Source organism: Leishmania major, chromosome 14 (genome assembly GCF_000002725.2).
Source record: "Leishmania major strain Friedlin complete genome, chromosome 14".
Taxonomy (NCBI): Eukaryota; Euglenozoa; class Kinetoplastea; order Trypanosomatida; family Trypanosomatidae; genus Leishmania; species Leishmania major.
The window spans coordinates 319,747-346,535 of record NC_007255.2 but is presented as its reverse complement, the minus strand read 5'-3'; the positions used below and the strand labels follow the sequence as shown (position 1 = coordinate 346,535).

The window sequence follows — 26,789 nt, the reverse complement described above, 5'->3', positions numbered from 1 at the left end:
CGCGAACCTCCCGTGCCATCGCCCGCGTGTTCGCCACCCTCGATCCGGCTAGCAGTTCACGCAAGAAATAACGAGCTGCTAGAACGCTTGGTGGAATGCATCCCGAGGGCACCAGTGTGCATCCCAGTAAGCTCGCTTTACTTGCTCTTCACAATCGACGACGCCACGACTCCAGTGCTCTTCGAGTCGCCGTGGAATGCCATCAACTCCGCGAGCGAGACGACGCCAACAGTCGTGGCAGCGCCGGAGAGCTCTGCGAAGGAAAAGAGGGCCAGCCAGCTCGCATGTGCGCGGCCCTCTCGCGTCAGTGCGACGGCTTTTTCAGCGCCATCAAGAGAAGCGTCCTTTGGAATACGCAGCGGCGTCGCAATTATGTGCAGGAGACTGCAGGGACGCTGTCGGAGCCTCTTCTCGGTATCGCCGGAGAGAATTTGGCGGATGAGCTGCTGTCCTCCGTCAACGGCCGCGGCAGCGTGCGAGCACACGGCGGCTACATGTCTTTCGATCGCCTGTACGCCACCGTTGCGTCGTCGGCCGAAGAAGCCGGGCGCGCGTTTGCGGCGCTGCACGCACCTCTGACACCTGAAAACCGCGGGCAGCTCGAGAGCAACCTCGCGAAGGTGAGCTGTGGCGCCGCACGGAGTCCCAGCGATGCTGGGAGTGCCGCAGGCGACGGGGCTGGCTTCCGCTACCCAGATATGTGCTGCCCGCCGATGGTGACTCGCCAACTGGCGAACAGCGCCTCGGCACTCCCAAAGGTTCCGGAGAGGTTCGCGGAGCTTGGGGGGCGTTGGTTGGAGATCAAGAAAGCCTTCTTCGCGCCCTCCACAGGGGCGTGTCTCTGCGGCCCAGACACCTACCTGCCTTACTTTGGCGATGCGTTCGAGCCTGCGCCGCCAGCGGCGTTGCCGGTGGCGGCAACCCGTCGTCACGGAGCTGCCACATCGTTCAGTCCATCAGCGCTGGCGGCCATATTGCCAACGTACTTCGTGCCAGTGGTGGCGTTGCTGAAGCAGCTGCCGCCCGGGTACACGCTCGAGCACGTGCGCCGCGTATTTGGCGAGACGATGGCGCTGGAGATGGTGGAGCTGGCGAACGAGGCGTACGTGCGGTTTTATGGCGGAAAGGACGGCGAAGGCTTCACTCAAGGGGAGCGCACTGCGTGTGTTGGCGTTGATGAGGACGCACAAGCATCAGCGAATGGCGGCAACAACGGTGGTGACTTCAACGACAACGACGATGGGGAGCCAACAGCGCCTGGGGCCTCCGCGCTGGGGACACGCAGTGGCGAAGCGGTGCATCAGTACATCGCCGCCCACGAGCCGGGTCCGTACTTGTTCTACTCGTTTCTGCCGCGCTTCCCTCGGCCGTTTCAATGGATTCCCCTGCACGCTGTCATCGAGCACGCCCCGCCGGCGGTGAAAGCGGCGCTGCTGCCGTTGTGTCAGCGCTCCACCTTATTGTACTTTGCCCAGCAGCAGCACCGAATGCAGTTCACGGCGCAGAAAGACGGCGCCGTCTGCCTCAGCTTTCCGCCGGTGCGCTCGCTGCGCGTGGAAACCACACCGCTGCCGCGTGAGTTGGCGGAGGTGCAGCGCCTTCTGCAGACCCGCGGGTTCGTGTACGCGTCGGAGATGGAGGCCGGCCTCTCGTGTCGAATCAGCGATGGTGCTAAACGAAGCATCATCGCCTACGTCGGAACGCTGCGACGGTTTTTGTATCAACACGAGAGCGTGTTTCGGCTGTCTGTCGTGCCAAGTACCAACCGCCGCTCCGCCGGCATCAAAGCCGGCACACTACAGGCGGCGATGTCACGCTCGTCCGCACCGACGCTTGCAGGCGCTGCTACGCAGGAGCACACACAAGAGGTGTCGCACGAGGCTATCGCCGCGCCCTCGGCGTCGGATATAGCGAGCACGCTGTACCCGCCACCCCCGCCGATGGTGCCGACGCGCCGCGGCTTTGGGTTTGCAATCGAAGTGCCACCGATATCCACCGTCGAGGAGGACGACGCAGTGCCCGCGGCAATGTTGTTCGGCAAGGGCATCGACGCACTTGACGCGAATGGGCTCCCTCACTGGTTGGCCTCAGCGGACCTCGCTGTCATGTGCGAGGGGCATGCGATGATGCAGCATCGCAGTGGTCTCTCATCCGAGGAACGGCAGCAAATCACCTCGAGGCAGAAGCGCTTGAGCCAGAAGATACGTCGTCGTATGGCTTTGGTCGCTAACCCCAACTCGCCATACACGGACCCCGAGGTGTAATTGGACGCCATTCTGGGGGTATCTGCCGCCCACACGGCACATCGGACTGCGCAGCCGCCTACAGGCGCTGCCACCGGCGATCACCGACTTCCTCCCCACAGATCCGATCCAGCTGTTCCGCAACGCGCTGACAAAGGTGCAGCTGTTCGAGTTTCGTGAGCGGAACAACATTCGCGTGATGCGGCCGGGCCTGCCGCTGCCGGACGGACGACTGCGCAGCAGCTACACTGTCGATGAGTTGTTGCACATGCTGGCGGCTGAACTACCGCCGGGGCGGTCGCGCACCTCGATGGATCTCTTTGGCCGCCTTCCGTATGGCGCACGCGAGACGATACGCCTGCAGCATCGCCACTTGATCAACCTGGTGGAGCAATACCCGCAGTATTTCGTTGTTGTTTACGTAGATGCGGAGTCGGCGAAGAAGAACCTGGCACGCGTTCAGATCATCCAAAGCCCACCACCCGCGACCACACTTTCGGACGACGAATGGGGAGCGAAGAGAACTACGGTTTCGGATGACATGTTGCAGGCGGCTGCGCGGGAGGATCACGCCATCCTAATGGCGGAACTTCCGCCATCCTTGCGGGAGACGCTAAACCTGAAGCCGATGCGGTAGCGCTCCACCGACGACAGCATGACAAGCCACGGAAGGACGGCGCATGGCGATGCTAATGCGAATGCCGCTGTTCGAACGCCCCTCCTTCTCCGCCACTGTGGCTGTGCCGTTGCTTGCAGCTGTGATGGTGGGGTGGCGGCAGCGGATCTTTTCGCCTCTGTGATGGTCTCTCCTAGGGACGACGTATACGTAGGCGCAGGAGCAACGAGAAGAGAGGATCCAGTCGCGGTGTAAGATTGATGAGAAGCGATGCGCACGTGTGCGTGCCTGAGTGCCCATTGCGCGGTCTGTGCTTTCCTCCTCTGCATCCACTCCCGTGCCTCGCCAAAAGGGGGGCGGCACGGCAGGGCAAGAGCTTGGATGATATTGGTTAGGACGCTGCGACCTCCTCCTGTTTCGCGGCCATGGTGTGCCCTCCTCAGCTTCACCCTACCCTACCCCCCCCCCCTCGTGGCACGTGTCCGCCTTCGGCGTTTGCGAATCTCCGAGGCCTCGCACGATCATCTCGCTCTTCCTCCTTCTTTCCTCCTCCTGTCCCTACGGCTGAGAGTTTTCACTCTTTACCAGACACCCACCACTGCAAGCGCCCCCCGCTACAGCGAAGCACCGGACCCGAAGTTGCGCAACCAGCCATGCAGGGCGCATACAAAAGCTGCGTACGCGACGTTGGTCCGCGAGCATGAGGCCGCTCCTGTCAAGCAGGACGTCACCCAACGCTGCGACTTCTCGGAGGCACTGACGAAGTGCCATGACAGCAGTTGGGTGCTCTGATGCGCACGCGATGGCATCTCCGCGCGCACCTTCGCGATGCGACTCGCGCTCGTTGGCAAGCGGACGCATTCCCTTCGGGACAACGGCACGCCTCGCATGCACGCCGGAGATGTGTTCATCTGCATCAGCGGCTCGGGCTGCATCGGCAGCATCATGTGCACTTACGCGCAGGCGAAGAAGGCAAGCACCGGCATCGTCATGATTGCTGGTGGCGTCGGTGATGTGCCCCCGAAGGACTCTGCGTGTGCCACCACCACCCTCCTTCGTTCCCGCGATGGTTTACCGTGGCACCTCCACGGAGGTGGTGCGCTCGGACCAGTCGATGGGCAGCCGGTTCGAGTACGACTTGTCTTTGCTGCGTTATTCGGCCGTGATGCTCTTGGAGGAGATGCGGCAGGCGCATGACGCAATTGAGCGCCGCCACTGCGGGGATGGAGTCCAACGAAAGGTAACACACGCGCATATCGACATGTGCGCACCCTTTTTTTTTTTGCGGGCGCTGTGCCGCTTCCGCCTCCCTCTTCTGATTCCCTGTCTCCGTCTCACGATAGTGACAGCGAAAGAGGGTGATGCGACATCGCTGGTCTCTCTCTCTCTCTCTCGCCGCTCGCTCCCTCGACCCTTCCTACGTTACCCTGTCCGAGGGGAGTTGCCCGTGCGCGGTTCATCGTGGACTTGCCGACACGCTCGCGCTCGCTGCGTGACCTCTCCCTGCGAGCACCGCTTCCTGTTACTCCTTGCTGCTGTTTTTGTGTCTCCTCTGCCTGCTCCCCTTCGTACGCGTTTGTGCTCTGAACAACACGCACGCACCACAACACGCATCGTGAAGCTTCCTCAGGATTTTCACTCTACCAGCGACATCCCCGCCACACACCCCCATCGCCCTCCCTCTCCTCATCGCCCCCTCCCCCTCCTATCCCACGCCCCTACCCACCATCATGTCTGAGATCAAATACGAGAACGGCCAGCCCGGCTACAGCGGCAACACCGTGGTGAAGTGCTTCAAGGACAACGGCAACGGGCTGCTGTTCCGCATCGTGAACGACGAGGAGCGCAAGTGGGCGTTTTACAACGACACCACGAACTACCAAATGGTGGTGAAGGTCGCGTTCGGCAAGGACAGCAAGATCGAGGCCATCGGCAACACGACAATGCAAAAAGACGAGGAGTCTGGCGAGTTCAAGTGTGAGCTGGAGATTGCGCCGACGACGACGGAGATGTTCATCGAGGGCGAGCCGAACGGCTTCAAGATCAGCTTCGAGGCCAACCCGATTGCGAAGGCGTGAGGGGGCACCTTCGAGCTGGCAACGTGAGGCAGCTACGGACATGTAGAGAGAGGCGGTAAGGGCGTGTGCGTAGTGGCGTTCGCATGGTGTTTGTGTGCGCGGTGCTCATCGACTTCGTTCTGTCCTCCTCTCCTTTCGTTGACCTCTCGTCTCTTCACGGCAGTGAGAGAGGAGGAGGGGAAGAGTGCCCCCGAAGAGTCGAGCGCACGACGATGTGCAGATGGCGGAAAGGCGAGTACCCCCCCCCTGTGGGCACGTTTTGTGTGTGTGTGTGTGCCGGAGACTCGCTCGCCCTCTTTCTCCCTCTCTGCTCGTGTTCCTGCACCCGTCCTTTTCGCCGAACACGCTTTGGATATAGATGTATATGCGTGTGTGTCTGTATAGCTGCGTGCTTACCTGCTTGCTCCGTCCACTCGCCCCCCCTCCCTCCCTCCCTCTCCGCCTCTCCACCCCCGCATCCGCACCCGCATCCGCATCTCCGCCCCCTTTCTTATTTTCGTTTCTGCCTCAGTGTGTGTGTGCTGTGTGTGTGTGTGTTGTGTGTTGTGCTCTCTCTCTTGTTTTCCATCTTCATGTGCGTCTTTTTTTTTCTTCTTTCTTCTCCTCCCGGATCCCATTAGACAACACCACCACCGCCACCACCCTCTTTCTCTCGCGCGCTTACTCGACCCTCCCCACCTCACCACCACCACCATCACCACCACCACTCTGTCCCCTTTCCAGCTGTAGTTCTCGCGTACGTGTGCTTGTGTGTATCCATGTATGTACGTATGTATATATGTATGCAGGTATGTATATATGTGTACATGTACGGTTGTTGTTTGCGTGCGTTTTTCGTGCTTCTTTATATTCAACTGTGCGCTCTCTCTCTCTCTCTGTGTGTGGATGCGGGTGTATATGTACGTATGTGTGATACACGGCTGATCTGCCCTCCTCCTCCTCCTCCCAGCCTCCCTCGTTCTTTCCATCCCTTCTTCGGAAGGAGCCCGTGCATGTTTCGTTGCTTGCCGTCGGCGCCTGTGAGGCTCACAAGCGCGGCAGAGATCGTATGCAAGGGTGAAGCGACGGGGAGGAGGCGCAAAACAAGTCGAGCGGTACAGTGCACGTCGGAGGACGTGCATGTCAGATACACGCTCTGCACCTCTCAAGGCCCACCGACGCACACATACATACACAAATGCACACACGCAGTGTTACTGGCACATGCGAATATGCAAAGAACGCCGCCGTTGCAGCAGTAACACCTGTCCACTGACCCCGTAGACAACAAAGGCAACTGAGGGGATGAGAAGGCCGCCTCTTCCCTTGAGGCCCCTTTCTTCCTTTCGTCTCTCTTTCCTTCCTTCTTCACCCTCCCCATAGTCTTCCTCTCTCTCTCTCTGTGTGTGTGTGTGTGCATTGTAGGTTGTGTATGTGCAGAGCGGTAGCAGTGCAAGTGGGCGTTCATCATGCGTGTGGATCATGTACTCCCTTCTCTATCTCTTTATCTCTTTTCTTTTACTTTGTGTGTGTGTGTGTTTCCGCGGTGTTGTTGTCGTGTTGCTCGGGCGTCGTGCGCGCAGTCCTCCTCTTCTCGTTCCCACCCTCCTCTCCCTCGTGCTCGCTCCTTTCATTCCCCCTTCTCCATATGTGTGCATCTCTGCCCTGCCCTGCCCCTCTCTTTCTTTTTCCGTTGGGAACGGGAGAGCTTGGGTTGGGTCGCATGATAACGCCACTCTCACGCTTCCCGGTTCTGATACAATGGGCTCGCGAGAGGGACACGAAGTAGCAAGAAATAGCGAAGGACTGAAGGATACTTGCACGGAACGAGCGAAGGCAAGACGGACGCGGCGAGAGAGGTGCTCTCGCACCCCCCCCCTACACACACACACACACACGCCTCACTCCACACACAACACCAACCCCGATTTCGGCCTTACGCCATCGCTGGCCCCTTTCGCATTTCCTGAAGAAAAAAAAAACAATGTTGAACCCCTCTCAAGCACAAAAACAAAAATCGTTCCTTTCATGCAAGTGAGATGTCCCGTCAAGTGGCAGCGTGAAGTAATCCTGCGCGTGCGCGTGCCTGCCGGCTCCGCATCGCTTGCTTGTTGCCTCTATGAGGAGTGCGCCAGCAGTGCAAAAGACGCGCGCGCGAGGACTGGAGCCCGATCCCTCCTTCCTCCCCCACCCCCAATCGGCACGCCGGCGCGAAAAAAAAATGACCGTGCCCCGCATGAGACGCATTGTTGCCGCAAAGTATCAGACGCTCACCCGCTGCCCTTTTCCTCTCTCTCTCTCTCTCCCTCTCTCTGGCTTCCTCCTCCTCTCCTCCCTACGCAGATACACTCATGCATGCTGGACACCGGTGACGCTATAAAAGGTGCGCAAGAGGTGGGTAAGCCGGTGGACTGTACAGACTCCGTCCCTGTGTACCGCCCACCCGCCCCCTTCCTTGCTCGTAGCGTTTTCTTCTGTTTGCCATTCTCCCGACACATTCATCTAACCACTGCGCGTTGCCCAGAGCGCGAGTGAGCGAGCGAGCGAGAGAGGTGGGGTGTCGGGTACGTGCACACACACACATATATATACATATAATGCCTCTGTAGATATATCAGCTCATCCGCACCTCATCACCATTGCTTCCTCCTTTGTATGTGTGTTTGACGGCCACTGGAAAAAGACAGCTTGACGTGCACGCTCACGCACACACACACACACACACACACACACACACACACACACACACACACACACACACACACTCGACATTGTGAGTGGCTGCGCGTGCGGCCGTGCAAGCGCATACCTTTCTTCACTGTCCCTCTTCATCGCTTCCTGAAACCCCTATACGTGTGGACTCTCACACGCAATCACGCACACTCCGTAGCGGCATGGCCGACGATTTGGCGTCACTGCAGCAACGGTTTGGCGTCTTCCAAGATGAGGAAGAGATGCGCATGGACGTGGCGGCGCGCGTCGTTGCCCAGTCCTCGCGAGAAGCGCTCGAGGACGAGGAGCGGCTCAAGAAGAGCTGGCGCGAGCTGGAAAAGGCGGAGCACGCTGTGGGGAAGCTGCAACTAGAGTTGAGCGAGGCGCAGCTGGCGGCTGCACAGGAGTCGTCCGGGTTGCTGGGTGATGCGCAGCGCAACAAGTCGTCCGGTCCGGCGACGCCGTCACCGCGGCGGGTGTCCGACATTCGCTTCCAACTCAACGCTGCGGAACGCGAGCTCAAGCGCGCTGACGCGGCGGTGCAGAAGCTTCAAAAAGAGGTTGACCAACGCCAAGCTGCGCGGCTTGCAGAAGCGAAGCGGCTCGAGCAGGAGGACGAGGCAGAGCGCGCGGCAGCCGACGTCACAAGAGTCGTGCGTGCAAACAGCACCACCGGCCGACCTGTGCCTCTCGCGTCATCGTCCTCCACTATACCCCCACGCGCAAACACGAGCGTGAACGGGGGTGCGCTGGCGGGAGGCAGTCTTTCAGCATCATCGCCAACTGTTATGACCACGACGCGCGTGCTGTATCGAGCGCCGACTCACCTGAAGGGTATCACGCAGAGCGACTACAGCGGTGGCGAAGTGCTGCCCTCGCTGAGTCGGGTGCAAGTGACGCGCGCGGACATCCGCTCGAAGCAGCGCCGCTACCAGGATGACTCGGAGATGCAGCGCTACGTTGAGCGCGTCACCAAACGACAGCGACTGGAGGCAGTGGCAAAGGAGCAGCGTCGACTGGTTGCCCTGGGCACCGACGGTGACGCGCCTTCGCAGTCGTTGTCGTCCTCGATCGAAAAGCTGGCCGAGACGCGCGTCAAGGCGGAAGGCGAGCAAGACGGCCATGCGCATCAGGTGAAGCAAGAGCCTGGCGGTGATGACGTTGCCGGGGCACTCACGCCAGCAGCCGCAGCTGCAGCCAAGGCTCGAGCCGCAACAAAAGAGGCAGAGGGCGGCGAACGTACCCGTCGCCTCCCGAGGGCAGGGGTGAAGGTGGAGACAGAGGAAGAGGAAGGGGCGCACGACGTGATTGACGTGGACGCACTCATGGAGGCCGACGACGACGCGGCAGTCGCGGCGGTGGTGAGTCGGGCCTCCACCCAGCTCACTGGCGGCTATACTCAACGTAGCGGAAAGGCCACGCCATCTACATCGCTGAGCTCGCAGCAGCAACAGCAGCAGCGGGAGCGCGCCGGCTCAGCATCGTCGACGACCGTCTCGGCGAGCGAGGAAGTTGTATGGGAGATGGAGGAGGCGACGCTGCTGCCCGGTGTGCGCATGGATGCCGCCATCTACAACCGCCTACTCGATTACCAGCAAGAGGGACTACTGTGGCTCCTCACTCTGCACTCCCGCCGCACGGGCGGTATCCTCGGCGATGAGATGGGCCTCGGCAAGACGATCCAGGTGGCAGTGATGATCAATGCGCTGCATCACTCCGGCATGCTGCGCGGGCCGGTGCTGATTGCGGCGCCGATGACGGTGCTTCGTCAGTGGCTGGCGGAGCTGCACCGCTGGGCCCCCTACGTGCGCTCGTGCGTCATGCACGAGAGCAGCGGCAGCGACACGACGCGTGACTCGCTGCTGCAGTCAGTTCAAGGCACGCCAGCCGTGGTCATCACAACGTACGCGGCGATGCGCGTGCACTGCGGTTTGCTGCATCGCACGGGCTTCCAGTACGTTATCCTCGACGAGGGGCACAAGATTAGCAACCCGGAGGCTGGCGCGACGCTCGCCGCGAAGTCTTTCACGACGCCGCACCGCTTGATCTTGAGCGGGAGCCCCATCCAGAACTCGCTGAAGGAGCTGTGGTGTTTGTTTGATTTTGTGCGCCCTGGCCTTCTCGGCACGATGAGTCGCTTCATCGACGAATTCGAGACGCCGATCGCGCAGAGCCGCAACGCGCGCGCGAGCCCGCTGTCGCTGGCAACCGCCGTTGAGTGTGCAAAGGCACTGCAGGCACACATCGCCCCGTACATGCTTCGCCGGCTGAAGCGCCAGGTGAACACGTCTTTGCCGCCAAAGTACGAGCGCGTGCTGCGAGTGCCGCTTGCGGACAAGCAGCTCGACCAGTATTTGCAGGTGCTGTCCTCGCCCGCGGTGCAGCGACTCTTTGCGCAGACAGCAATGTTCGGCTCGCGCAACGGTGGCCTCGACCGCGACGGGCGCGATAGCACTGGCTCCCTGCACGTGGCAGGGCTGCGGGCAAACATGGCGTCTCGCCGCCACAGCAGCGGCGTGCGGCTGGAGTCGTTCCGCCTCATGAATCAACTGCGGCAAATCTGCAACCACGCCGACATCTACGCTGTGCAACAAGGCGCAGACGAGGAGGACCGTATGATGCTTGCTCGTCGTGGCGCGGCGGCGAAGCTGTCTGCTATTTCGGCGACACGACCTGGTCAGCACCGCTCCTTCCGCAGCAACAACCCCGTCGACCTCCTCGGCAGCGGGAAGCTGAACGCGCTGCTCATGATGCTGAAGGAGTGGCAGTCGTTCGGCCACCGCGTCCTCGTCTTCTCGCAGACCCGCATAATGCTCGATATTATCGAGAACATGTGCGAGCAGCAAGCCTACAGCTACATTCGCATGGATGGCGCGACGAACAGCCATTATCGGCAGGAGCTGATGGACCGCTTCAATGAAGACGACTCCATTTTTGTCGCCTTGCTGACGACGCGTGTCGGCGGCATCGGCGTCAACCTCATCGGCGCCGACCGCGTCGTCATCTATGATCCGGACTGGAACCCAATCACGGACGTTCAGGCGCGTGAGAGGGCCTGGCGTATTGGCCAGAAGCGAGAAGTGTGCGTCTACCGCCTCATCACAAGTGGCAGCGTGGAGGAGTCGATCCTGCGGCGGCAACTGGCGAAGATGTACGTGACGGACAAGGTACTCAAGGATCCGGAGCTGCAACGCTTCTTTGATGTACAAGACGGCTTCATGGAGAGCTTCCTACTCGGTTCCGAGTACGCAAACCGCGTGCCGGTGGATAAGCGGTACTTACTGGCCGCGCACCACCTGAATAGCGTCTCGGCCGGCAACCGCGACCGCGCGCGTGGTCGTGACAGACATGCGGCACTGGGGGAGTATGGCAATGCAGTTCCTGGCGTCGACGATGACGACGACACCGACACCGACATGAGTGAAGGAAACATGGGCGTCGCGGGAAGCAAGGAGGAACAGCCGAGAAAAGAGCGCGACTTTGGCATGCTGGTTCCTCTTAAGAACGAGGACGGCATCGACGAGGTCGGTGCTGACCCTGACGATACGGGAGGCGCGGAGGAGGACGGCAGTCCAGTCGGTATCCCTGGAATGGGCGACAGAAATAAGAAGACGAGCAAGGGCAAGGAGGTGTGGCGTGAGACACAGATGCTGCAGAAACTGGTGGATTGCCAGGACGTCTCTGTGGCTGGGCACGACCGCGTTGCGCACCACCTGGCACGCAAGAAGGCCGAAGACATGATGCGCCGCGTGTCCTCCTCGGCGCTCACGACGGAGGCGATGCGAGAGCAGCAACGCCAGTATAGCCTGCTGCAAGCGATTGGGGAGAAGAAGGCGAAGGATGCGGCAGACCGAGAGGAGAAGGCGCGTTACTATCGTGAAGAGATAGCAGCAGCAGCAGCAGCAGCAGCAGCGGCGTCGCAGAAGCGTCGGCATGAGTAGTCCGAGAAACAACGTCATCATTTTCCAGCTTTCTACTCGTGTGTATGACCTCTCCACTCTCTCTCTCTCTCTCTCCCTCTCGCGTTCTGTGCCGTGCTCCTCACCTCGTGCTCCGTCACTGTTTACGACTTGTTCCTGCCTTTGCTTGCTCGAGTACGCGGCGTGGTGGCGAGATGTCTGTACTCCGCAGTCCTCGCGCTCGTTTCGATTTGGGGGTGGGATTCCTCTTATGTGGATCCTTCTGTCTTGCGGATCATCATCGGGAGAGGGGAAGCTCTCTCTCTCTGTGTGTGTGTGTGTGTGCTTGGAGAGGAAAGACGCGCGTAAGGAACATCATCACCGGTTTCCGTGGCAATGCGCGCTTGATTGTGGGGGAAAGCAAATCGCATGGCACACCTTCAGGCTCGCCCCCTCCGGTGGCACCCCACACGTCTCTTACGCTGCTGCTCTCTGTCTGAATGTGTACGTGCGTGCCGATCATGCGTGCCTTTTCCCTCTTCAGCGTCCACACAAGCGTGCACCTATTTGCGAACGTGCGGCGCAAGCCGCAAGGTGATGCAACGTCATCACCCCTCCCCTCCTCTCGCCTCCCTCACATACACCCACAAAAACGCAAAAAAAAAAACACTCAGAAAAAAAAGGAAGATGCTCTCCGCGGCGTGAGCGGGAGTGGCAGCAATGAAAAGCACCTCTCCCGCAGCGAAACCCCACATGCCCGACACTCCCGCATCTGTTGCGTGCGCTGCTCGACGGCAAACGGGAAAAACAACGCGACGCGCACACAAGCGCCCGCCTCCCCCTCCTCCTCCTCCTCCCCACACACACCCTCCACCCTCCACCCCACTTGCAATGCCTCCTCCTCCTCCCTTTTATTTTCTAACGTCAGTACAGGGGTCTCGGGTGCACTTGGGAGGGGGGCCCTCCTTCACACTCACAGCACTGTCGTGTCTGAAAACGCGGATAAGCCTACCAACACCAGCACCCTCACACACCGACACACACACACACACAAAGCACATACACACACGCGTAGACGAACAACAACAAAGAAAAGCAACGCGAGCGGCGATAGAGCGAGATAATAGAGGGAATGTGAGAGAGCGAGCCCGCGAGAGACCCTCGCCTTTCGGCTCTTTGATACAGTCAAGTGTTTTGTTCTGTTTTTTGTCATTCTACCCCCTTTCCCTCCCTTTCCCTCTCTTTCCCCCCTTTCCCTACCTGTTTCTTGCGTTCTTTGTCCAGCTGCGACCCCGTCTCTTTGAGGGTTTAGATTAACGTCCGCATACACACATACACAAACATACAGGCGCTCCTTCTTCCCTCCCTCTCCCCCTCTTCCTCCTCCTCCCTTTTCATTTCCCTTCGCCGCCGCGACCGCAAGCTCCCATCAGCCACTCACACACACACACACACACAGCTCTCGTTCTCTATCGTCGAGTGCTTATTTTTTGTGGTTGTCGTCGCGTGTTCTTGTCGTGCCTTTCCTCACCCGTTTGGTTGTTGGCCTGCATCTTCATTGACGCTCTCTGTCTCTTCTTTCATTGTTATTACTCGTCTCCTGTCCCCTTACTCCCCTCACCCCACCGTCCCCTCCCTTTCGTCCTTTCTTAGAGTCGTTCCTTACGTACCAACGATAGACGCAGCGCTACGTGTGCGTGCGTGTGCATTTACGTTATCTAGAGACACACCAGTGTGAGGCGAAGGGGGAGGAGGAAAAGGTGTATCGGTGGGGTGGAGGGCACAGCACACGCTTGCACACACGCATAGACAACCGGCTACGACAGCGACGCGCGCATGCAGGACAGACGTGTCGTCGCTCTTTCGTTCGCCTCTTCTCCTTGTGTGTACGTGTACGTGCACGCCTTGCACATCTCACGGTGTGAGAGCGTTATCGCTGACCGCTTTCGGAGGTCGTTGGGCGGCGAAGACGCGAAGGCAGCGCGTCCGTGTCTCGCACCCCGTTTTGGGTCTCCCGGTCTCTCCGCGGGCGTTTTTTTGTGTTGTTGTGCTTTTGAGGATGTCGTACCAGCAGCTGCAGGGTGCGGCCAGTAGCTCCAGCGGTGGCAGCGGGGCAGGTGGCCGCCAGCTTTCAGCTCAGCAGCGGCACGCGCAGCAATCAGCGTTGGCGGCATCCTCTCTTTTGCCGCCTCCGCTCCGATCGGACGGTAGAGCGGCCGCCGCCGCCGCCACAGGGTCTGCTTCATTGGTGGCGTCCTCACCGCGTATCAGCACTGCACCCGGGCACGTGGACACGTCGGCCAGCGGCGCTGGATTCCGGCATCCAGGCAGTGCGAGTGGTGGTGCCGCCTACGACCAGCCGGGCTCGGCGCATTTGCCTGTGCGACACCATCACCACCACGCACAGCCGTCGCGACAACAGAAAATTCAGCTCCCGTCGTCGTCGTCCTTGGCTCGGAGCGCTGGCGTAAGTGGCCCTTCCACCACCGTCTCTTCCTCGCTGGGTAGCGCACAGTACGCTTCGCCACTCTCTACCGTGGGGGCCAGCATGCCCACTGACCCCCCTACATCTGCAGCCGTGGCAAGTGGGGCTATACCAGTGGGCAGCAACTACGCCTACTGGCGGGGTGCAAGTGGGATTGGTGGGCCTAGTGATCGGCGGCGACGTAGCGGTAGTGGTCGAAGCGGTGGCGGTGGTGGCAGTCGCCGCAACGGTTCCCCAGGGCCCCGGCACCACACGTCACAAGCGCAGCACCTACAGCAGCGACCGCGTGCCGATGCCTCCACAGCTCCCTCGTCGGAGCATCCTGCAGCTTCTTCGGTGCCCGAGACCGCCGCTGCTCTGGTCACAAGTCCGCCGTCGACCCTGCCGGAAAATTGCAGCGCGTCGTCGTCCCCGTCATGGCCCCAACCACCGCTGCCGCCGCCTTCAGCAGCATCGGCAGGCTCCGCCCCGTTGGCGAGCAGCGGCGTCCCGGTCATCTCCAGCCATGCCAGCCAGCCATCCCGCAGAGGCGGAAACGGTGGCGCCTCCTCGCCACGCCGCAGCGCAGCCGCTGCTCCAGCAATTATAGCGGGAGGTGGTGGAGGTGGCGCCGCAGCAGGCGGCAGTGCTTCAAGTATGCCACCGCCTCCGTCGGCATCCGGCGTGGCGACCTCAGCGACAGCAGGAGCGGCATCCCCTTCGCAGAAAGTGCAAGGCACAACGAGCGGCGGTTTTTCACTTGCCTCTGCCACAAGTGTGCGACTCATGCGCCCCAACGGCGAGGAGAGGCCAACAGTGGCCCTCTCGCAGAACATCATGTCCGTCTACGAAGCCATCAACACCCTCTTCTACCAAGAGCGCCAGCTGCTGCTGACGGCGCCGGCCAAGTACGCGGCGCGCAAGTACGAGGACGCCGCGGGGCACTACTTGCCGTACCCAGGCGAAGAGATCGCGGAGCGGTACGTGGTGAGGGAGGTGATCGGCAAGGGCAGCTTCGGCACTGTGCTGCACTGCGTCGACCAAAAGTACCACGAGGCTGTCGCCGTCAAGGTGATCCGCAGCGGTCCCTACTTTGAGAGTCAGGGCTGGTTTGAGGCGCAGGTGGTGGCGCACCTGAACAACGACCCGGCGCTGCAGAACCTCGTCGTGCAGCTGCGCAAGGTCTTCTTGTGGAAGGGTCATATGGTGCTGGTCTTCGAGCCGCTCAGTTTCAGTCTCTACCGCCTCATCACATTGACCAAGTACAACGGCGTCAGCCTCGACCTCACCCGCAAGTTCGCCTACCAGATGATCAAGGTGCTGCTGGTGCTGGAGCAGCATCAGCCACCCATCATTCACTGCGACCTGAAGCCGGAGAACGTGCTGCTGCGCGACCCGAGCCGCAGCGAGGTGCGCGTAATCGACTTTGGCTCCGCGTGCTACCAGCAGCAGCCACAATGGAACCCGCCACCGGCGCAGGTGGTGCTGCCCTCGACGTCGCCGAGCAGCTCGTCAGGGCCGCCCTGGGACTCGGTTGCTGAAGGTGCCAGTGGCGGGGTCAAGCCCACCGCAGCCGCTGATGATGATGACAGTAGCGGGCCGCAGTCGCCACCCAAAGGGCCGCAGCAACGGCCCCAGGCAACTGCAGGGTCGACCACCGCATCGACAGATGCGGCGCTGGCAAGCGGTGTCGCAGCACCAACCGCCGAGGAGGCGGGCACTGTGAAGAAGGCTAGTGACGCGGCCCCCGCTGTCGCGGCGGCGGCTGGCACCGCCACTGGTGACGACAGGGGAGGGGATATCATCATGCCCAAGTACATCCAGTCGCGCTACTACCGCAGCCCAGAAGTCATCCTGGAGCTGGGCTACACGACGGCGATTGACCGCTGGTCCCTTGGCTGCTTTCTGGTGGAGATGCACACGGGGGTGCCCCTCTTCCCCGGCAAAAACGAGGGAGACATGGTAGCGTACTTCACGTCCATCCTCGGTCCGCTGCCAGACTACATGATTGCAGCAAGCCCCAAGCGGAAGCAGCTTTATTATACGTGCCCTTCAGATCCCTCCACCAACAGCGGCGGCGGCGAGTCGGCGCACGGTGTCGCCACCGTCGGCATTGGCCCCGCAGAGGATGCCCCACCGGGGCTCACTCCGATGTCGAGCGCACCAGGTCACGCCATGGGCTCTCCTTTCTTCCTGCGGACCCCGCGAGTGGAGGGCGAGGGCGCGGCAGCCGCTGCTGTGGCCGGCAGTAGCAGCAACAGCCCGCCGCTCTCTCTGGAAGAAATTCTTGGTGTGCACAAGGGCGGCCCGCGCGGCTGTCGTGCTGGCCAGCCGGGCCACGACGAGGCTGCCTACGAAGTCTTTTGCGACTTTATCCACAAGCTGCTCCAGTACGATCCGCGGAAGCGTGTGAGTTGTCAGCAGGCGATCCAGCACCCTTTCCTAGAGCCGATCCGGGCCCTCAAATCTCGCTCTGTAGCGCCACCGTCGGCAGCTCCGGGCACCGGCGGCGGCAACACGGAGGCGGGAAGTGCTCCGCCTCCGCCATTGCCAGGGCCTCCGCAGTAGAGCGGGCCCAAACCACACGCAGGTGCGCAGTCTTTGCGCTCAGGAGGCTGACACCCTCCCCCAGCCAATTACTGGCCATCTCTCCTCCCTCCTTCCCTCGCTGTTGGTCTGTTTATGTTGCGCATGTGATGCCGATGCACTGTTGATCGTTTTTTCTCACCCACGCTCTCTCTCTCTCTCTCTTCCTCGCTTTCGCTGTCACGTTTTTGTTTATCTTCCGAAGCTGGAGTTGCACGTGCTTGTGCAAGCAGCGCTGCAAACGGGAGGGGACTCGCGCGCCGCTTATCCAGTCCGTGGCGTTCGCCTCGTATCACCCCTCTCGGCCAGCCGGCAGGCTGGCCTGCGTGCGGGCGGGCGGTTTGTAGGTGCTCGTGTGTGCCCCGATGCCGGTGCAACGGCTCATGTACTACTACGACGACAACTATCAATTATTTGTGTGCGTGTGCGTGTCTTTGTGCTTCCCGTCTTTTTTTTTTACTCGGTGGTGGTGGCCGTTCTTGTCGTCCTCTGGCGAGAGACGCCGTCCTGTGTGCCTTCCCCACCACCACCACCACCGTCACCACCTCGACTTATTTCGTGTCTCGGCTCATGCCTCCCTTCGCCCTCCGCGCTGACTCGGCCTGCGTCTGCCCATGCATGCGTTTGAGAGGTGTTGGCACCCCCGCCCTCCCCCCCCCCGACACACACACACACACATCTCCCTCTGTCTCTCTCTCCCTTCTGTGCGGTTGTGCTGCGCGCAAGAATGAGAACGCAGAGCACGGAGCAGACGCTGGACGCCAAGCGTCGGAGGCCAACGAACCTCAACGCCGTACAACGACGGCAAGAACAAACCAACAAACAAACAAAACGAAGGACAAAACAATAAGTCGACCGTGCAGCGCCGCCTTCGCCTCCTCTCTGCGTGTGCCGTCGGCAGACCCGCCTTCGCCTGCCGCTCTCGAGGAGGGCAAGGGGGGGGAGGCGGGGGCACGCGCGTGTCGCTTCAACGAGCGCGTGGCTCAGTGCTGGTGTCGCTTCACCTCTCTTTGTGTTGCGAGGAATGACTTGGTTTCCACCGCCCTCTCCTCCCTCATCGCGAGCTCTCACAGACGCCACACGCAAGAGGTGGGGGGAGGCGGGGCGGGGCGGGGCGGGGGTTGAAACCCCGCCCACCCACCCACCCCACCACTTGTGTGTGGCGTGCAAGAGATGCGCATTCCGGCATCTTCCTCTCCCCATCGCCATCCGTCTCCCTCGCGGTCTCTGTTCTCTTCCTTTTACTTTCTTTTGTTTTTTTTTTTGGGGGGGCATGTCCGCACGCGTACGCATACACGGAACCACCTCTACCATTGCTATCATGCGAATAAATAAATATATATATATATATACACCATCTCCTCGACTTGCCCACCTTACTCGTCCGTCAAGCGTGTGTGATCACCGACAACCAAAATATCAGCCGTAGTAGCCAATGGATAGAGAAGGAAGCTACTCGTCCCACAGCACACGTTGTGCCAGCGGCAGCGTGGGCAATCAACGATGGAGTGCCAGCAACAGAAGCTCCGGCACTGCCGTCGGCGCCACTGGCGAGGATTTCAACTCTCTCATCGTGGCGTTTTACACCCGTGTGTACCCCTCCGCGGATGTCTTCGCTGACGACGCCGCGGAGTTTGACCTGGAGGACATCAGCGAGGCTGTCACGGAGCTTGCCAATGAAGTGTCAGCGCTGCAAGAAGAAACGCACGTACTTGGCTCCCACGTGCAGACACTGCAGCAGCGGCGTCCAGGTGGTGGCGCCACCGTGAGTATCCCCAATATCTCCGAATCCGCCGGCATTCAGCTCGATGCGGCCGACAATAGCGGCTCAGGTGCGCTCTCGCCAGTAGATACCACCGTTTTTCTTCTCGGCGGCGACTATGAGCTTTCCATGGGCACCTCGCGCACATCTGGCGGCGGCGCGGCCGATACAGTCGGCAGCACGAGCGGAACCGGTCGGCGCGGCCGCAGCTTCCGTCGCCGCTCGCTCGCTGACGTAGATGCCTTCATGCGGGTAGACGACAAGGCCGTGTTGCTGCGGCAGGAAACGGCTCGGCTGCGCACACAGGAAGAAAAGGCCGCTAAGGAGGCGGAGGGCGTGCACGAGATGCTCGTCGCCACCGTCGAGGAGGCCATTCGACGTCGGCAGGAGCTCCGCCTTGAGATGCTGCAGTTCGAACGAGAGGTGCTGAGGAACGGGGGCGCAGAGGACGACACGGCGGAGGTTTCCGCGCACCGGCGCAACCCTTTAGGGGACGCGAAGAAGCTGACGGTCTCATCCGCGGCTGTCGCGACAACCGCAGACGAGCTGCTGCGCTACCTAGAGCGCCGGCACAGCACTCAGGTGAGCTATCTCGACAAGCTGGAGGTGCAATGCCAGGCGGCAGAGCAGGATATCGCACGAGCACAGCAGCTGGTGCGGCAGCGTCGCGCCGCCGGTGAGGCATTCCAAGCCGTTGACATGGAGCAGCTGCGCATCGAGCACAAGCAGTTTAGCGAGCGCATGGAGGCCAAGAACAAAGAGCTGGCGGAGCTAAAGGGCACGTCGACGCGCACGGTGCAGCAGCTGAACCACCTCATGGGCCAACTCAACGAGCTGGCGAGCGAACAGACTCGGCTGAAGCGCGAGGCGAAGAGCCGCTCAGAATACTTGTCGCGCTGCGGGAAAGAGATCGCGACGGCGACGGCGGAGGCTGTGCAGGCGGAGTCGAAGCACATGACACTCAAGGCACAGCAGGAGGCCGTCAAGGTGCCCAAGATTGAGGAGTACATGGCGCAGAAGGCAGAGGAGGTGGAGCTCCAGAAGGCAGTGAAGAACTTGGAGCGCAAGGTGCAGATCGCCGAAGGCCAGGCTGCGGTGGTGCGACAGCAGTCGCGTCGGTTGCAGGCGCAGCGCGCATCTGCCATAAAATACGCAAATGAGAAGCACCTGAGTCGCAATTCCACCACGTCGAGGGCCACAGCCTCAGCAGGAGCGACAGCATCTTCGCGGCCTGCAGCTGGAAGTGCACGTGGCCTGTTGATGCAGCGCCGGCAACAGCGGGAACAGGAACAACAGCCGCCATCGCTGCCAGAAGCGAGCACCGTCGAGCAAGACGGTAGCGCTGCAGCACCAGCGGCGGACCAGCCAGCAGCAGCGGCGACAACGGCGACGGTCTCATCCATGTAAAACGAATAGGGCTGAAAGGAGACGAGAAGTGCAGTGAGATGCGCGCAGACCAGGAAAGGGAGAAGTTGCGGCTCTTGCATCAGGAAGCTGCACCGTCTTCGCTGCCGCCGCCGCCCTCCCCCCCCCCTCCCCAAACATCTCTGTGTGCGTTATTTGGGGGTGGTGGCAGAGCAGAGAGGGCGAGCAAGAAAGGGAGGCAAGGAATGGAGAGATTGTATAATAGCCTTCCCGACAAAGGTGCAGTGCGCTCCCATCCCCTCGCGCCTCGCCCACTCAACTCACTTCGACTCCACACACACACACACACATTTGGCGCATCATGTACATCTATCGTCACCACCACGGTAAGTGCGAGTCGCACAAGGACTGGGTTGCAGGAAGGTTGCCGCTGCCTTTTCTACTGCTTGTTTTTTCGTCGGAAACCGTCTCTGTGGCACGGCTCAGTCCCGCACTCGATCTTGCTCACTGGAACGCAAACACGCACGCGTGGGTGGATAGGTGAGCCGGAGGCCACCCAGAACTGATTTTGAACCAGTACGAAAGACCCCTCACTCTCACCACGCGCGTACTCTTCCGGTGCAGTGTTAGCGTAGTGCGGAATGGCAGGCTCGATTCAGGGCTCATTCAATGACGCTCGCCTTGCCCCCCTCTCCCGCTTCCCACCACCTTCAGCGATTCCAGTAAGATCATGTGAGCTGGCGATAGTAGAGGGGGTGGAGTGGCATGAGAGGTGTCACCCTGCACGCAGCTCGGCACCTGTGTCGGCATGTGCGCGTGTGTATGTGCATGTTTATTGCTAGGACATGATGAAGTCGTCGTCGAGCACTCCTCCCACACCCCCTTTGCCCTGCCTCTCCCTCTTGTTGCCATCGTCTGTGCTCACGTATGCTTGTGCCGCTGTGAAACCATGGCGGGAACCCCACATGCTACACAACCGTAAGGAGAAGCAAGTCGTGGGGGTTCATGTGTTTGCATGTGCGCACGCGCACCCACACCGCAGCTACCCAAAGAAGTAGTCATCCGCACTCGCACACATACACCCGTTAGTGCGAAACAGAAGGTTTTGCAGAAGGCGGTGTAACGGATGGGGCAGAAAGTCGCTTGAGTCATTGCCTCCCCCTCCCTCCAGCCCGCCCCCCTCCCCCCCCCCACACACACACCACTCACACGCACAGGCCCATCACGCTAATCGTAGCACCGTCTTGCTGAAGACAATTCCCGCCCTCCCTCCCCTCAACCCCGTGCTCTGCAGGACTGCGGTTGTAGTCGCGATGAAAGACGTAGGCGGCGCAAGCAGCCCTCTGTACGACAATGATTGGGACGGCATCCGCAGCAGTAGTGTGGGCAAGCTCCTTCGCCAGGACGGTCTGCCGTTGTTGTCCAATGCCCGCTCGGTCACAACGGCAAGCAAGAGAGCTGGATCTGTCAAGCCAGATATGGCGACAGGCTTTCGCATCGTTGTCGCCGCTCGCATTCGCCCCTTCACAGAGTTAGAGGTGCACCAGTGGCGTCAGGAGCGGCGCGTGGCCGCGGAGGAGCGTGAGGACGCCGCGGCAGGGCGGAACGGTAGCACGCGTTCAGCCTCGAGGCAGCCGTTCGGGTCAGAGCACAAGTCGTCTAATGCCACATCGTTGATTAGCACAACGCACGCTGGGGCCACGCCCTCGCAGGAGCTTAGAGGTGTGCCTCCAGACGTGTCTCAGGCGTCGCCCAACGTCGACGGTGTGCCGCTGCCCGTCGTGGAGGTGGAGAGCAACGGACGAACCATAGTCCTGCTCAATCCGAAGAGGCCGTCGTTGGACACGAACGCGACGGCACCGGCGCGCAACGCCTTCACGTACGATTACGTCTACAGCAGCTTCACGCCGAGGGTGGAGCTGGACTCACGACTGACCGGCGGGCTCGCTTTCTCCTCCACCGCAGTGCCGCGGGCAGCCGGTGGTGAGCCGTACATCATCGACGAAACGACGGAAAACGCGTTTCCTTCTCGCGCTTCGTGGCCGCAGTTTTCGGAACACACACCGGAGCAAGAGCGGCAGGCAGAGGCAGAGCAGGTTGCCATCTACGAGCAGCTCGCCATTCCCTTGGTAGACGCGGCGCTGCAGGGGTACAACACCTGCATGTTCGCCTACGGCCAGACAGGAAGCGGTAAAACGTACACCATGATGGGAACCGCGCAGCATCCAGGGCTGATCCCGCGGCTCTGTCAGCTGCTCCTCTCGCAAGTCGCCATGCGCAACGCCGAGGCCCACGATGGCTGCGCGGTCTCGCCGTCCACGCGGGCTGCGGCAGTGGTGCTGCAGCTGTCCTACATGGAGATCTACAACGAGCAGGTGCGCGATCTGCTCAAGCAGAGGCCCAAGAACGCTATCCTGCGCTACCGCAGCCGCTTCGACCACAAGGATATGGAGAGCGACGAGTTCCGCACGCTCAAGGTGCGCCATCACCCATCACAGGGCATCTACGTGGAAGGACTGACGACTGTGCCGGTGAGCACGTGGGCCGAGTGCGAGGCGTTTCTTCATCACGGTAACGCGCTGCGCACGCAGTACAGCACGGCGATTAACGCGAAGTCAAGCCGCTCGCATGCAATTTTTCAGTTCCAAGTGACACAGCGTGAAGGCACGGGAGGCCGCGTGCGGGGGCGCGAAGTGGCGCTGGAAACGTGCAGCAAGATCAATCTCGTCGATTTGGCCGGCAGCGAGCGCAACACGCAGTCCAAGACAACCGGCAAACACCTCGCAGAGGCAAACAGCATTAACGCTTCCCTCTCCACCCTGCGACGGGTGCTGGACGGACTGGTGAACAACTGTGGCAGCTGCAACCCGCAGGCGCTCGCTGGCGGCGGCAAAGTCAAAAAAGGCGCTGTCATCCCGTACCGGGAGAGCCTGCTGACGTACGTCCTCTCCGACAACCTCGGCGGCAACAGCCTCACCGTCATGTGCGCCAACGTCTCGCCCAGCGCGTCGAACATCAGCGAAACGGAGTCGACGCTGCGGTACGCCACGCTCGCACGCGGGGTCGTCAACCACGCGCGGCTGAACGAGGCACCGACAGCCCTCATTATTCGCGAGATGCGCGAGCAGATCAAGGCGATGCAGGAGGAGCTTCGGAAGGCCCCGAACCCGGCCCACGTCGCGGAGCTGACGGAGGGTATCCTGCTGAGCGAGCAACTTCTGCGCGAAATGCGAGGGAGGGAGAAGAAGTATGAGTTGCGGCTGCAGAGCAGCGAAGCGCAGCAAGAGGAGCTGCGGAAGGCAGTGGCGAGCCACCAGGCTGGGGAGGCCTACTGGCGTGCAGAGGCGCAGCGGCAGCAGGAAGAATTGGAGTCGCTCCGCTCCGCCCTTGTGGCTATAACGGCCAGCAGCTCCGCGGCAGACGCGATCGGCGACAAGAAAGCGAGGTCGACAGGGCGTGCGTCAAAGCCGTGTCATGTCACACCACCGGATCGCTCTCTCCGCCTTCCTCAGCTGCACCAAGGCACCGCCGCCAACGGTGCGAGAGCCGCGCCTGCGCCGCCCTTTTCTGCCGATGGTCGTTACCTTGACGGCGAAGCTGTCAGCGCCACGCGGAGCCCCTTGACGGCCAAGAAGAAGCAGTCGGCGAAAAAGCACATGGGGCTAATCTGTGGCGACGGCGGGATCAGGAGGGACACCGCCGTGGCTTATGCGGTGGCAGCAGATTTCTACTCGCCTGGGGCGCGCAAGCATAAGCTGTCCGTGGCGCGTGGCACACCGCTTTCTCTCATCGACCTCCGCGAACAAAAGTGTCGCCCCGGTGCCGTGCTACCTCATCTCCGCGGGGGCAGCTCCGCCAGTGCGCCGTGTAAGGCGCGCCGCGAGAATAGTGGACTGCCACCAGAAGGGGCGTCGCAGCCGCTGTCGCGTCGTTCCCTGTCAAGTGAGCGGTCTCAGCGGTTTCCGCATCCACCATCCCAGCACCCGCAGCGCAGCCGCTATTCAAACAGAGCCCCCATCCGGAGGCCGCCGTCGAAACAAAATAAAGGTGACCTGTCGAAGCTCACGACAAGCACCACGGAGGAGGAAGCACCGGAGATACCCCTTACCGTCGGCGGACGCTCGGGGCTCAGTGCGCTGCACAACGGCGGCGGCGGCGGTGTCGCGAGGGATAGTGAATTGGATGAGGTGCCGTCCTTCTACCAGACAGTCACCTACCTGACTGCGGAAGGAGCCGCCCTAGAGGGCAGCAGCAGCGTTGCCACGTCATCATGTGCCTTGTCCCTCAAAGAGGGTGGCGAGGACGACCAGGTTGTGCGCGCCGCTGATAGCAGCGCGGGTAGGCAGCGTCCTGGTCAGCAACGCAAACCTCGCGGCTTGGATGTACTACTGCTGCAAGCTGACGTGCTGGAGCTGCAACAGCAGCGCGCGGACACCCCGCAGAGTAGCCGCTGCAACCCTCGTAAAGCGCCAGAAATCGAGGGCGAGGCAGCCACTCCCACGTCCTCGCGGCGGCCAACGAACTCGCCGGGGATGTCTGAAGCGTGTCAAGCCCAGGCGGTGCGTGGCCGTCGCCGCAGCCCCGTTGATGTCGAGTCAGGGCCAAACAAGAAGAGAACGAAGGCGAGTCAAGGCACAGACCACAAATACAGCAGTAGCAGCGGGGCGGTGGGTGAAGATTGCCGGTTATCACCATCGCCGTCGTTACCAGCACCACAACAGCAGCAGGCGAGCAACGGCGGTGGCAGCAGTGTCAGGGGAGCGGCAACAGTGGATGACCGCAAAACTATGCACCGGCAACCAGCCGCTGTGCTCCCTGCCGGGGAAGAGAGCGGTGAGGAGTGCCGGTACGTGCGCATCTCTGATGATGATGATCTGAAGCGCGCGTTCGAAGGCGAGAGCGACGGTGATGTGGCGCCCACGGCATCGCATCCCCGAACCTTTAGCGGCGATGACGATGCCGGGTTAGAGAGCGGCTGCATGAGTGTTTTCGAGGGTCTCACTGACATGATTCCGGCCGACAGCTCACGTGGGTGTTTAGGGCACCGTCTCCCCTACGCGACCGTCGCTGCTGCCGCGGAGAGCGCGGTGGCATCTGCAGCGGCGGCGGTGGCACCCTCGCCGGAGCATGCGCTCTCCTTATTGGTTGGCCGGAAGCTAAAGCAGAACGGGGGGGCACAAAGGCACGCGGGCGGGTCACCCCCGTCGTGTGCTCATCACTACTCCGCAGTGGGCGCACTGAGCCCGCAGTCGTACTGGTGAAGTCGTGCGCGCGTCTACCCGACGCTGTTCCCTCTCCTCACTCGCCGCCCCTCAGAAGAGCCAAGGTTTTTGACACCAACAACGATATCGTGATACCGATGGCTACCGTAGCCTTAGCACCCTTGGTGGCTTCTGTTTTTCTCTCCTCACTGTTTCCTCGTCTTCCATGTGCACACACATGGGCACGGATCTCTTGTCGTTTGGTCGTCCTGTTGTTCCTGTGCGCTAAGTTGTCTGTGTTCAGTCTGTTTCCGCAGTGATGTTCGTCTGTGATTGGTGTGTGTGTGTGTGTGTGTGTGTTCTTCAAAAGTGAAGGGTGCATGGAGTGTGTGCTGCTGCGGCGTCTCTCTCGGTTCTTTCTTGTTCCGTGACTGCTCGCAATTTTTTTCGTTTGATTTTACTTTGTGGAGGGAGGAGGGTTTTACTTTTCTCTTGAGCGCCCCCTCCTCCTCCTCCTCCTCATCCTCCCCCCTCCCAATCTGTGTGGCCTGGCCCCCTCTCTCACTGCTAGGCGGTGTACCATGATGTAGTTAGTGCTGTCTTCGGCCAAGAGCGACTCGGCTTCCTTTCTTTCCCTTTCGTTTTCTCTCCATGTCTTCCGAAGTAGTGCGGAATGCCTCAAACACCGCACTTGCCCCAACCTCCAATCACCACCCACATTCATTCACCGACCCACTTAACCTGCCTTCTTGAACCTCTACTCTTTTCTCTCCTGTAAGCTTGCCCTGGTAGGTCGCTGCCGTGGTACACGTGTTGTGTGGTGTTGTCACTTTTGCCTTGGCACAGAGGGTAGGCAGCGTGTGGCGGCGCCCCATCCGCGTTGCGAGAAGGTGCAGTGAGGAAAACACGCACTCTCCTTACACCGCCCACCCCTCTTTTTCCTCCACCTCTCATGTGTCTGCTTTCTTTTTTTTGTTTTGTTTGTTTGTTTGTTTGTTTTTGCGGGGGGGCGGGGCGGGGGTCGTGCCACCACACTCCTTGCTTCTGCCTTCTCTCTTTCTCGTTTATATATATATATATATATTTATCTGGATGTATGTTGGTGATGTGCTGCCCTTGATAGATGTCTCCGTGCCGTGCTTCCGTTTTTCACCTCTCCTCTTTTGCTGTTGTTGTTGTTGTTTCTCGTCTTCTTCTGTTTTGCACATTGGTCTGTGTGGAGGCGTTTTGATGTGTGTGCAGGTGTGTGTGTGTGTGTGTGTGTGTGTGTGTGTGTGTGTGTGTGTGTGTGTGCACGTGTTCTCTCATGACGAGAAATCGCTGTTCTGTGTGACCTCTTCTTCAGCGTTCGCTAGCTTGTCGGCGCTTGTGCCCGCATGTCTCGGCGCGTGTGGGTATGTGGTTGTGTACGCTCCTCCAATTTATAGAAGTGACGGACATGCCCACATTAAAGATCAGTTTCTGTTCTCGCGCTCCACTCTACGTATGGCGGCGACACAACAGCCAAGCAGCAAACGTGATGGTCGACGCATCATCATCGCCCCACCACTTCCACCACCACACCTGTTCTCCTCTGTCCTTGCGCCTGTAGCATTGGCTCATGTCTTCAGCGCAAGAGAGCTTGGAAAAAAAAAAAGAAGGAACAAGAGGCACCTCTGAAATGGGTACGCGTCTCAAGGAGAGTAGGGGCGTGCTTGCGACTCTTTCCATTCTGCAACACGTGGGCTCCCTCTCCTCTCCCTTGCCCATCCCCCCCCCCTTCCATTTCCACGTAAGCACCCGTCACTGCCACCGTGACGGCTAATCTGCAAGGACAGCAGCGTACTTCTCATGCTCGGTTTTCTCTGAGTAGTGTCTTTGTAGCTGGAGCTCACATTTCTGTGC

General features: G+C 60.6%; 5 protein-coding genes and 1 pseudogene across 6 annotated transcripts; all 6 read left to right on the top strand.

The window, feature by feature from the left end:
• The first annotated feature begins 284 nt into the window (after nucleotides 1–284).
• On the top strand, nucleotides 285–2,880 carry LMJF_14_0870 (annotated as a pseudogene). Its single transcript is given in 2 exon segments — nucleotides 285–2,264; nucleotides 2,266–2,880. Coding segments are annotated over 2 exon segments (2,595 nt in total).
• A 1,709-nt stretch (nucleotides 2,881–4,589) lies between these two features.
• SMP-3 (putative small myristoylated protein-3) lies at nucleotides 4,590–4,937 on the top strand (the record flags this gene model as incomplete). Its single annotated transcript, XM_001687634.1, has 1 exon — nucleotides 4,590–4,937. One exon carries the CDS (start codon nucleotides 4,590–4,592, stop codon nucleotides 4,935–4,937), a length of 348 nt encoding a protein of 115 aa, XP_001687686.1.
• A 2,873-nt stretch (nucleotides 4,938–7,810) lies between these two features.
• Nucleotides 7,811–11,569, top strand: LMJF_14_0840 (putative DNA excision repair protein; the record flags this gene model as incomplete). The annotated part of the gene is made up of 1 exon (XM_001687633.1): nucleotides 7,811–11,569. One exon carries the CDS (start codon nucleotides 7,811–7,813, stop codon nucleotides 11,567–11,569), a length of 3,759 nt encoding a protein of 1,252 aa, XP_001687685.1.
• Nucleotides 11,570–13,586: 2,017 nt separating this feature from the next.
• On the top strand, nucleotides 13,587–16,559 carry LMJF_14_0830 (putative protein kinase; the record flags this gene model as incomplete). The annotated part of the gene is made up of 1 exon (XM_001687632.2): nucleotides 13,587–16,559. One exon carries the CDS (start codon nucleotides 13,587–13,589, stop codon nucleotides 16,557–16,559), a length of 2,973 nt encoding a protein of 990 aa, XP_001687684.2.
• Nucleotides 16,560–18,012: 1,453 nt separating this feature from the next.
• LMJF_14_0820 (conserved hypothetical protein) lies at nucleotides 18,013–19,746 on the top strand (the record flags this gene model as incomplete). Its single annotated transcript, XM_001687631.1, has 1 exon — nucleotides 18,013–19,746. The coding sequence occupies one exon, from the start codon at nucleotides 18,013–18,015 to the stop codon at nucleotides 19,744–19,746; it is 1,734 nt and encodes a 577-aa protein (XP_001687683.1).
• Nucleotides 19,747–21,017: 1,271 nt separating this feature from the next.
• LMJF_14_0810 (putative kinesin) lies at nucleotides 21,018–24,965 on the top strand (the record flags this gene model as incomplete). The annotated part of the gene is made up of 1 exon (XM_001687630.1): nucleotides 21,018–24,965. The coding sequence occupies one exon, from the start codon at nucleotides 21,018–21,020 to the stop codon at nucleotides 24,963–24,965; it is 3,948 nt and encodes a 1,315-aa protein (XP_001687682.1).
• Nucleotides 24,966–26,789: the final 1,824 nt, after the last annotated feature.